The 12,012-nt window shown below is 47.4% G+C and overlaps 1 protein-coding gene across 1 annotated transcript in view; it reads left to right on the top strand.

Moving 5' to 3' along the window:
- Nucleotides 1-11,666, top strand: part of IL1R2 (interleukin 1 receptor type 2) — a 35,975-nt gene extending 24,309 nt beyond the window's left edge. The window contains exons 5-9 of the mRNA XM_079940827.1: nt 2,133-2,304; nt 4,410-4,472; nt 6,734-6,869; nt 8,278-8,420; nt 11,251-11,666. Coding sequence (XP_079796953.1) covers nt 2,133-2,304; nt 4,410-4,472; nt 6,734-6,869; nt 8,278-8,420; nt 11,251-11,420 — 684 coding nt within the window. The 3' untranslated portion in view covers nt 11,421-11,666. The remainder of the gene's footprint in view (nt 1-2,132; nt 2,305-4,409; nt 4,473-6,733; nt 6,870-8,277; nt 8,421-11,250) is intronic.
- Nucleotides 11,667-12,012: the final 346 nt, after the last annotated feature.

Raw genomic sequence — 12,012 nt, 5'->3', positions numbered from 1 at the left:
AGCACCTCGTGCAGTGCTTGATTTGTAAATGGTCCTCCATAAATTCGGGTGGACAAGGGTATCATGGTGGCGCTTAATAATAATATTTGTTCCCGTCCTAAGAATGCTAATCATTACTGAGCACGTTCTGTGTACAAGTCTGTTCTAAACTCCCTGACATGAACCCAGTGCAATAGGGGTTGTTAATATCTCCATTTTACAGATTAGGAAACAGAGACCGGAAATGTAAGGAATGTGCTGAAGGTCATGCAGCTGGTAGAGGGTGAAGCCAAACCTCTGACCCCAGAGGCCAGAACCCACACATCCCTGCCACACGGGGGAGACCTGGGGGCTCGTAGGCCCTGGAATAACTGTGCTGCCGGGCCCTGTTTGGCTTTTTTCATATTGATCACTCATGTTGGGAACAATGAAATCTCTTTCTTTAATTAAATACATTGTACAGTTAGACTTCATGAGCTATGTGGTTGACAAACTATTCCAGTTATGCCTGGGTTCTCATTCAGAAAAAGTCTCTGCAATGACTCAAGGTTATATATGACTATTGCAATCATCATTTTTTTAAAGGCATTTCTTTTTTAAAAAATTAATTTATTTATTCATTTTTGGCTGTGTTGGGTCCTCATTGCTGTGCACGGGCTTTCTCTAGTTGCGGCGAGCAGGGGCTACTCTTCATTGCAGTGCGCGGGCTTCTCATTGTGGTGGCTTCTCTTGTTGCGGAGCATGGGAGCTAGGTGTGTGGGCTTCAGTAGTTGTGGCACACAGGCCCAGCTGCTCCGTGGCATGTGGGATCTTCCCGGACCAGGGATCGAACCTGTGTGCCCTGCATTGGCAGGCGGACTCGCAATCACTGCACCATTAGGGAAGCCTCGCAATCATCATGGTTTTGAAAGAGATGTTCCTGAGAACATTTTGTGCTCATGAGGGTGTGTTCTCTGTTACTGGAGACTTCCCTCTTGAGGGTCTGCTCTGTAGAATGCACAGTACCTTTTGTCCATACAGGAAGTGTGGCCTCATGTCTCACATTTATTTATTTATTTATTTTTTTTTGCGGTATGCGGGCCTCTCACTGTTGTGGCCTCTCCCGTTGCGGACCACAGGCTCCGGACGCGCAGGCTCAGCGGCCATGGCTCACGGTCCCAGCCGCTCCGCGGCATGTGGGATCTTCCCGGACCGGGGCACGAACCCGTGTCCCCTGCATCCGCAGGCAGACTCTCAACCACTGCGCCACCAGGGAAGCCCTCACATTTATTTTTTTATTATTATTTTTAAAAATAAATTTATTTGTTTTTGGCTACGTTGGTTCTTTGTTGCTGTGCTCAGGCTTTCTCTAGTTGCGGCGAGCAGGGGCTACTCTTCGTTGCGGTGTGTGGGCTTCTCATTGTGGTGGTTTCTCTTGTTGTGGAGCATGGGCTCTAGGCATGTGGGCTTCAGTAGTTGTGGCATGTGGGCTCAGTAGTTGTGGCGCACGGGCTCAGTTGCTCCACGGCATGTGGGATCTTCCCCGACCAGGACTCAAACCTGTGTCCCATGCACTGGCAGGCGGATTCCTAACCACTCTGCCACCAGGGAAGCCCCACATTTATTTTTGTCTTACAAATTTTTCTCTGTCTCTACTGACTCCTAAAATTGAGATGATGTTTAAAGTGATTACTGCAATATCAACTCTTCTGAGCCTTGTTCTCCGAGTTACCATGACTACGTCATAACACCCCTTTCTGGATGTTTCCCAAGCACTCCTTTCTGGATGTTTCCCATAGCACTCCTTTCTGGATGCTTCCCAAGCACCCCTTTCTGGATGTTTCTATAGGCAGCTGTTATGCCGTAAATATATTTCTATTTTAATCGCCTACTTTGTCAAAGAAGATAGTTTCTTTTTTTCCCATTGTGCCAAAGCAAATGTGCTTTAAACATTCTGGTTAAACAAACCCAGCCATCCCGTGTTATATGCTAACAGACTCCGCCTCCTAAAAATACAGTTAAAAGTATGTCCCAAAGGACAATATTTGCAAAGTAAATATCAGAGTGGTTCTTGGATTGCAGATTCAACAGTGAAGGATAATACCAGTGCTGTTCATAGTTTTTGAGATGTCAATTAAGATATAGCGTAACTTTGAAAAACATTTTCTCTTAAGGATTCTGTCCCTTTGGATCAAGACAACGAGAAATTTCTAAGTGTGAGGGGAACTCGCTTACTGGTAAACAATGTGTCTCTGGAGGACGCGGGCTATTATCAGTGTGCCATGACGTTTGCCCACAGAGGCAGGAAATACAACATCACCAGGAATATCAAACTCCGTGTTAAGAGTGAGTACTTGCTATCAAGGTACCTCTGCACCCTGGTTCAGCAACAAGCATGCAAGGAAAAAATTAGGGTTCCTGTAGAATTCTTTGAGTGTCTTTGGTATGAAAGGAAAACAGATATGGCAACTCTCTAAGCATCAGGCTTCTAAGATGTGTAGGACACTTGGAAAGAGAGGAAGCAGGGTGTTTTTATGAGGAATGGTGAATCCCTGGGTAGTTGACGGGGTTCCGAGTCTGAGGCTAAAACATGTACCACTAGAGGGAGCCAAACAGTGGTTCTCTTGGAAGGTCTCTTTGCAAGGTCCCCTTGGAAGGCCTGCACCTCCAGGGCCACCTATCAGGACACGGTTGCCGTAACTTTGTGTATAATTCTAGGTTACTAGGATTTTATTGGATTTTTCAGTGAGAAGGCTATGCGTTGGCATATGTGGTGAAAATTGCCCTTTTCTGGTCTTTCCCAAGCAGGTCTAAGTTACCCTTGAAACCAGGATTTTAAATAGTGAGGGATCTCATTGGTTTAAATGAGTTCTACCTGAAAATAATGTTGTGAACAGTACTGATTAGCATGTCAAGTTTATCCACTGTTTCCTCCATGCCTCCTACGTGTGGGACATCAAGCTTGGTGCAAAGGGCACACAAGTGAGGCAGTTCTAGCCCCTGCCCTGGAAACTATGGTGCTTTTCTTTGTTTTATACACTGAGTAACTACACAACTGGAGTCTTTTAAGGACGTTTCAGAGAGCATTGGAACTGTATTAAGGTTACATAATTGGTCTGTGAGAGGAAAGACTTTTTTCTCCCAGAGAATCAGAGATTCAGTTTTACTACAGGGAAAATCGTGTCTCCCATGAATGGAAATCTCTAGATTATGTTCTTTTAACGTCTTGTGAAGATTCAGTCACATCAACCCCTTACTCCCGCACAGCGGGGACCCCTGAGAATCCCGTGACTTTGAAGGGGGCCCGAATTATCCTGTTCATGTGGTACTGCACAGGAACACTAGGGGGCGCCAACCTACATATAATCCTGTGTCCGGACCACACTGTGTCTCAGCCGTTCTCGAAGGGTGGTCCTCGGCCAGCGGCAGTGGCATCACCTGGGTACTCATCAGACCTGGAAGATCTCAGGCCCCAACCCAGACCTACTGAATCAGAAGCGATTAGCAGCCTGTGTTTAACACTCCCACCACCCTTGTGTCGGTGATGCTGATGCAGCCTGGAATTGGGACCCACGGATGCATTAACGTCTCGTCCTTGGGGCGTTCTTCTCCCCTCTCTGCTCCCAGCCTCTGTGCAGCAGCCCTGTGACTGTGAGGGGAGGGAAAAGCTCCCGGTCTTGGTGGAGAAGCAGCTGCTCCCCGGGCTCTCCTGGGATGCTGCATAATGCTTATTCCTGTTAGGGTTTCAAATGCTCTTTAGTGGAAGAGGTGGGGATGGAGCAGAGCTCTCTGTCCACCCCCATCAACTGTCCTTTCTGCTCCAGTTCAGATGCCCAGTTTTTTCCAGCTGCTGGGGGACCTGCCTCTCAGGGAGCTGGGTTCCAATTCCCCCCCCCCAAAGGGTCAATCACCTCAACTAAAAAGCCCTGGTGACCAAGCTGGGTTACTGAGTTTATCACTCAGTATGGGGTTAGCATCACGAACAGGTGGTTCTGGGGCCCCTGTGCCTTTTTTATTTCTTTGGAAGCGACTCCAGGGTTCTGTGGCAGGCGCATGGGATGGTAGCGAGGGAGTGGGGAGAGACACTTTGGGGCGAAGAGCCTCTGGAGTAAGACCTATCCTGTGGACATGGTGAACGCTCCTGTTAAGGATTCATTCAGGAAGCCGGGGAGCGGAATGGTTAATTGTTACCACAGAGCAGAGAACATCTGTTCGTGGAATGTGTGTTTAACTGTGGCTTCTTCCAGTCATCTCTCTTCTGGGAAAGGCATTGGCCAAAGAGGCTCAATTTCGTGGAGAGCCGGTTTCCTTTGCCAGAAAAAGCCAAGTCTCACAATGGCTGGCCCTGCTGTAAAAGATAATTCAGTTAATTAGGTAAACAATAGACCCTGACCCTCAGCTTGCAATGAAGGCTTTCCTAACTGAATCTCTTTTCCTCATATCTTTCTCAGAAAGAGAAGAGGAGACGATTCCCGTGATCATCTCCCCCCACCAGACCATCTCAGCTTCGCTGGGTAAGGACCGTGTAACCCACCTGGATGGCTGCAGTCCCAAAGCTGGGGCCCCAGGACCCCTGTGTCACCGACTGTGCCTGCCGTGGGGTTTGCAGGTCCCGCTACCCCAGCGGGAAATAGCAAATGAGAGGGAACGTTTCCCTTTACCAAATACCGTCAGTAATGGCATTATCTGAAAACATGTACACTTTGCTTCTTGAAAACCCTGCCTACAAAAATCTCAGTGCAAAACTCAGAACGTTCTAGTAGCTGTTGTTAACTGCATGAAAGGATTAAGGCATGATGCCCCAGAAAGTCAGCACCTGTAGTGTATTTAAAATAATTCACTTTACCAATACTTGGCCGACGCTCAGCGTTTCCCCAAGACTCCGACTCTGCCCCTGCTGGTTCCCCCAGAGACAGTTTCTTATCGCCAACATAGCTGGTCAGCGGGTCAAGGGAGTTAAGGAAAATGCATGACAGAGGTTTTCACCATTTTTCACCATCCTGGCCAGCACGCACTTTCTTACTGAGCACAGCTAAGTCTGATAAGATGCCATTCAGGGCTTCCCTGGTGGCGCAGTGGTTGAGAGTCCGCCTGCCGATGCAGGGGACACAGGTTCGTGCCCCGGTCCGGGAAGATCCCACATGCCGCGGAGCGGCTGCGCCCGTGAGCCATGGCCCCTGAGCCTGCGCGTCCGGACCCTGTGCTCCGCAACGGGAGAGGCCACAGCAGGGAGAGGCCCGCGTATCACAAAAAAAAAAAAAAAGATGCCATTCAATGCCAACATCAACCCTGTGGGGAGGTCTTATTTCTCCAAATTTCCAGAAGGAAAAGCTGTCCAGGGGGTCACTGGCTCAGTATCTGTCAAAAAGCCATAGTCGGGTCTGGCTGGGATTCAGACGCAGGCCTGTGTGTCTGTGAGGCCTGTACCTTTTCTGTGTGTCTGTTTTTATATAGTGGTTTTGTAGGTCTTATGCTCATTTATTAAACCCTGGCTGCAGAGTCCTGTCTATCTACATATCATCTATCTATCTATCTATCATCTATCTATTATCTATCTAACCACCCATCTATCCATCTATCATCTATTATCTATCTGTCATCTATCTATCTATCTATCTATCGTCTATCTATTATCTATCTAACCACCCATCTATCCATCTATCATCTATTATCTATCTGTTATCTATCTATCTATCATCTATCTATTATCTATCTAACCACCCATCTATCCATCTATCTATCTATTATCTATCTGTTATCTCCCTCCCTCCCTCCCTCCCTCTTTTGTCTGGTGTTTGGGCTTACATTTTTAACTTTAATTGGTGGTCATGGAGAAGGAGGGCTTTTGCACAGACGCCGGGATTGCTGCCTGACACCTGAGTTGCAGCTCCCAACAGCTGTCTTGGCTCTCAGAAGAGCCTCCTGGAAGCTTGGGGAAGTGGGGACCCGGGTTAGCGCTGACTAGCGCCCCAGCGCCCCTGCTCCTCTGTGCTCCCCAGCCCAGTGGAGCTGAGTCTCCAGCCCCGTTGCTTTGCATATGCACTGATGTGCCTGGCAGAGTCATATGAGGCCAGAACGAGTGGGCTGTTTTTGGCTGAGAAATCTTTAAGGTCATAAGGGATGTGAAGGAGGAAGAAAAGTGGGCTTTCTGAGCCTGACGTGGCCAGGTGCATTAAAGCACACACCCCGGGGAGGCACATTACCCGCGAGGAATTTATTCCCCCTCCTCCCCTTTGGTGACTAAAAAAAACCCAACATAGCGATTGAGGCAGGGGACCTCAGACCATCATATCGCACAACTGTAGAAGGCACCATTCATGGAAAACACAGTGGCTTTTGAAAGGATTAATCCTAAATGAACATGACCAGGGATGGAGAGCTCCTAGGGGAAGCAGGAGAGCAGAGGCCAGCAGTGGGCAAAGAGACAGAATCCTCTGGATTCTGGATCTGGAGTTCTGGAGGCAAGAAGAATAAACTGTGGGAAGAGGCAGCTCTGGAACTCAGAATGCTCTGTAGGGGCCGAGTGGCCTTGGGGGAGCCATTTGCCTCCGGGTTTCCATCTGCCCTGAGGACCAGTGGAAAGAGCTGGAGACCCTTGGTAAATTCTGATGCTCTAGGTGAATGGAATCGCTTGAGGGAACTAAGTTTCCTTCTAAGAAGAGAATTGCTGAGGGTGTCTGAAAAGAGGGGGGAGGATCCACCGCTCAGATCTGCTGATGTGACCCCGTCCCCTGGCTGGTTCTGACATTTGATGTGCTGCGTCTTGCCGTCACAGGGTCGAGACTGACAATCCCGTGTAAGGTGTTTCTGGGAGCTGGCATACAGGCGACCACCTTGCTGTGGTGGACTGCCAACAACACGCACGTAGAGGATGCCTACAAGGGGGGCCGCGTGACCGAGGGGCGGCGCCAGTAAGTGGGGGAAGATCTTCCTCGTCCCCTGGGCAGAGGTGTTGTGAACCCCCTGCAGACTCCACTTCCTTGTAGAGACAATGTCCTAGCCAACCCATCAATATGACACACACACCACATTACAAATGTATATTTTTTCTTCTACTCCGTTGGATTTTTAGAATCTTAAACATTGGCTTTTGCTAAGTATCACCACCTGTTCTTGAGAATCAAGCCTTCTCTCTAAATCTATGAGCTGCAGCCTACTACTTGACATTGGTGTTGCCTCTTCTAGCTGTTTAATTAGATCTTTCTTCCTTGAGCATTGCAGAGTCAAACATCCACAGCCCTTAAAACGACTCTGAAACTTAGCCACGGGATCCGAGAGCCGCCTCTGCTTCCTTCCAGTCTCTAAGGAAGGTTACTCTGAAAGAAAGCGAGGATTCTGTCCTCATAAGCCTTCATCTCCGGGAAATATTTTCTCACTCTGAAAGTAGAACAATCAGGCCTTGTAGATGGAAACCATTTGCATGTGAGGAGGCAGACCCTTCAGTGTTCCAAATTATAAAGTGTTTTTAAAATCACAGTTTCGGCACTCTGAAGTTGCCTGAACTTTTGCTGGCCCAATTTTTGTCTTTTTGGAAAGGCCTATCCAAAAAGGTCTTTCTGGATGCAATTTAGTGGATAGAAATTACGTGTAGTTAGTGCGACTGTTTGCTTGAAAATTCTCGTTGTGAAAAGCTTGGGCAGAACCCACATGCCGCATGTCAGCTTACTCGTACTACCTGTTTGCTTAAAGGAGCCTATTTTCCCCCATAGATTAAAAAAAAAATAGTCCTAGTGGCTCCACACCCATGATATTTTTATTCATACTAACAGATCATAGTGAAGCATCTTCGGATTCCTGCAACATTGCACATGGCAGTGCTGTTGATTAGAGACCCCTCCGCTGTGGCCCATCTGCAGCCCTTGGGTCTGCACTTGAGTTTCTAGAGTGAGGGTTGGCAGTGAGCGGGGCTGAGAGTAGACACCGTGGAGGACGGGATTCTTGGAAACTCCCTGCCCTCCAATATGCAAATGATTTCTTGGTGATACGGTCCAATTTCCCAAAACTAGACATTTCTATTCCTACGACTGGTTCTTTGTTCATCAAGGGCCTTAAAAAGTGATTTCTCCCCCATTATCCAAACTCAACTGGCTTCTGCAAGCTCCTTGTTACAAGTAACCTATCCCAGTGACCAGCATCTTCAGGGTCCCTCTCACCTTCAGGAACAGGCTTAGAAATTCTCCCAAATACGTAACAAATATAATGGCAAGTGCCTCTAACTTGGTAAATCGAGACATCCACTCAAGCACAGTGGGGCCTTGAGAATGTGTAGGTGTCTATGTTGAAAAGACTTGATGTTTAACTAAGTGTCTTCTCACCTAGGGAATACTCGGAAAATAACGAGAATTACATTGAAGTGCCCCTGATTTTCGATCCAGTCGTAAGAGAGGATTTGCACACGGACTTTAAATGTGTTGTCCGTAATACAATGAGTTTCCAGATGCTTCGTACCACAGTCAAAGAAGGTATGGATTTGGGGGACATTAAAGGGAAAAGCTATGTGTTGGATGTTCTGTGGACGCTAAATAAAGCTCCTGACGCTCTGGGTGATTACTTAGGAGGGCCCGTGAGTCTCCCGTTAGCGGAGCACAGAAAGCAGATCTCTCATTTTTTATGACTTTTTTGGTAGGGTGGAGGCTGCCACCTCACGGGCTCCAGAGCGCAGGCTCGGAGATTGTACTCAAAGAAAAATTTAAAGAGGAAGCTGAGGGCTTCCCTAGTGGCGCAGTGAGAGTCTGCCTGCCGATGCAGGAGATGTGGGTTCGTGCCCCGGTCTGGGAAGATCCCACATGCCGTGGAGCGGCTGGGCCCGTGAGCCATGGGTGCTGAGCCTGCGCGTCCGGAGCCTGCGCTCCGCAACGGGAGAGGCCACAACAGTGAGAGGCCCGCGTACCGCAAAAAAACACAAAAAAAAAAAACAAAGAGGAAGCTGATTTTTTTGTAAAAAAGATAAAATGGTTCTGCGATAGATTTAAAAAAAACCCGTGTCCTCTAGTGGTTCTGCCTGGATCGGCAGGACCAGCTCTGCTTTCATGACCCCTCAAGGAGGGTGGGATGCTTTTTATCCCGAGGTTGAGAGATTTCATCCTCCAAGAGCTGGGAACTGGAAGGTACGCAGGGCTCAGGCAGCTTCAGGGTTAAAGCCATCGGTCATCAGGAGATAAAGGATAAGGCTGTAGCCAAACCAACGCAGTGCTCACGGAAGGACATTTACAAAAAAAAGAAAAACCTGACTTACCATTTTGACAAATCGATTTCTTCTCAGTGTTTGAGCGCTGAGCAGGAAAGGGAGACGTGGGTGATGTGGTCTGTCGACAGCCCGAAGGATAAGAAGGGAAGAGACAAAGCGATCCCTACCGGGAGCCTTACCCTGCCTCCTGGGCAGTCTGCACAATCAATAAACACAAACTGCCCCACGTATTCCATGTTTGCAGGGGAGGCAGCTGCAGACGAGCTTCTAATTGGAAAGCTGAGAATGTGTGTAAGCCTCAGGGCAGGAACGACAGCACAGTATAACTTCTCTCCAACTGTGGTCCATGCATACCAGCATCCCTGACTTGAGCCACTAGTTGAAAATGCAGATTCCTAGGCTCACCCCCAGATCTACCCGGTCAGATTCTCTGGGGTGAGGCCAAAGACTGCAATTTAGCAAGCTCCTTTCATGTTAAAGTTTGAGAACCGTTGCCCTAGGACACACGCGAAGGCTGACGTCCCAGATCATTTCCATGAGCGGGTTGGTGGTGGTACAAACTTGGAAGTGGAGGATTCCACAGAAAGTGGGATCCGCTGCTGGGCTTCAGAATCGTGACCCAAAGGAAGCCATGGTTTGTCTGCTCCTGATGCTGGGAACCTGCAAACATTTCTAAGACGTGAGCCCTGACCCTGCCTGTCCTTCGCTGGGTCGGCCATGACTGATCACAGAGGGCACAGGTCAAAGCCTTTCACCAGGGCTGAGAGGCGCCCCCAAATGGCTGCTCCGAAAATTAAAACTTCACTCGTTTCTAAGCCTTGAGGGATTTTAAGGTGGAAGAATCATCTGGAGAAATTGTCTGAGACTGTGTCGATTCCCGAACGCCTGCACAGACTAAGATAAACAGTAGCTTAAAAATGTAGACTTCTAGCCTCATCATCCGTGCGCTTGTTAACTTTTTTAATTTAGTTTTTATTGTATATTATAGTTTATTTACAATGTTCTGTTAGTTTCAGGTGTACAGCAAAGTGAATCAGTTATACATATACATAGATACGTTCTTTTTCAGATTCTTTTCCCATATAGGTTATTACAGAATATTGAGCAGACTTCCCCGTGCTATACAGTAGGTCCTTGTTGGTTACCTGTTTTATATATAGTAGTGTGTATATGTCAGTCCCAAACTCCTAACTTATCCCTCCTCCTCAACACTTGTTAACTTTTTATCCATACTTCCTATATTTTCTAAAATAAATTAATTTTTTAATTTATCTTACTTTTGGCTGGGTTAGGGCTCTTCGTTGCTGCGTGCAGGCTTTCTCTAGTTGCAGTGAGCGGGGGCTAGTCTCCTTTGCGGTGCACGGGCTTCTCATTGCAGTGGCTTCTCTTGTTGCGGAGCACGGGCTCTAGGCACATGGGCTTCTGTAGTTGTGGCGTGCGGGCTCAGTAGTTGTGGCTCACGGGCTCCAGAGCGCAGGCTCAGTAGTTGTGGTGCATGGGTTTAGTTGCTCCACAGCATGTGGGATCTTCCCGGACCAGGGATCGAACCCGTGTCCCCTGCACTGGCAGGCGGATTCTTAACCACTGCGCCACCAGGGATTGCTTCTTATATTTTCATAACACAGAGATACCGAGGAGTAGAATATAAAATAACTGGATCCAAGCGATAATCTTGACACCTAAAGCCCCTTTCTTCAAAGTTTTTCTTTTCCTTTGTTACTTTACTGACTCCTCATGACACCCATGCTCACGGAAAAGGGCAGATTATGTGCTGGCTACGTCACAGTCAGCTAGCAGAGACCTAGACCGGCATCTCATTGCACACAGCCCAACGGGTAGAACAAAGTTAGACCATCGACACCTGCCCACCCCCCCAGCTCTGCGTTGCTTCTCTCCAATGGATATTTGTTCTACGTTGCTTGTTTGCCTAACGCACAGATGTCATCCTCAAGTATCCTTGACCTTAGTGTAAGACATACTTTCTGAAAATCAGTACCTGTTTATTAGAAGTGACAAACACCACTTCCTTCTCTGTAAAGTGCGCGGCAATGTCCTATTTGGTGGTAGGAGCGTGTTCACCCCTCACATGTCTGTTCTTCCTACAGCTGCCACGTTCTCCTGGGAGATTACACTGGCCCCCCTTTCCCTCATCTTCTTGGTTTTGGGGGGAATATGGATGCACAGACGGTGTAAACGCAGAACTGGAAAAGCCTATGATTTGATGATGGAGTTAAAGACCAGCCATCAGATTCTCAATCCTATCCGAGTAAAATAAAGGAAATAAAATACTTCAAGTCAAACGATGTCCTTTCTTCCGCAAGCAGCCCTGGTTTTTGAGGGACGCTGTTCTTTTCCTCCGTTGTTTAACAGAGCTGCTGTGTTTATAGTGGGTTTGTAGTAAAAGACTGAAGTGGACATGTAAAGTTTATTCTGAAACTGAATCACAGGGGCCAATGTGCACATGGGTGGGCTTGAGGTGCTCTTTGAATGAGAGGTGAAAACACCTAAAGGAGTTTTGGAATTCATTCATCCATTTCACAAAAACGTGTTAAAAGTCTCCTTTAGCGATGCTCTATGGCAGGTGTTATAGATACAAAGATAAAGACATGGTTTTCCTTTCGGGAAGGTGGAATTTCATGTTGAAACTGGAAAGGATGGTTTAGAAATACTAAAGAAGAGTCAGCAAGAATTGGTAAATGCTTTTTAAAAGGACGATCCAAAAAATAGTAGTTCAAATAGGTGGTCAGAAAAATACGTCAGAACATACTAGCAGACTGAGAAACGGATTCGCCTTCATAACGAAACTTCTGAAAATAAAGAGAATGGAAGAGTATTGAGGTAACTGCATACACATTGAGAAAAAAGTA

Source organism: Stenella coeruleoalba, assembly GCF_951394435.1.
Source record: "Stenella coeruleoalba genome assembly, chromosome: 13".
Classification (NCBI taxonomy): domain Eukaryota; kingdom Metazoa; phylum Chordata; class Mammalia; order Artiodactyla; family Delphinidae; genus Stenella; species Stenella coeruleoalba.
This window is presented reverse-complemented; position numbering and strand designations above follow the sequence as displayed.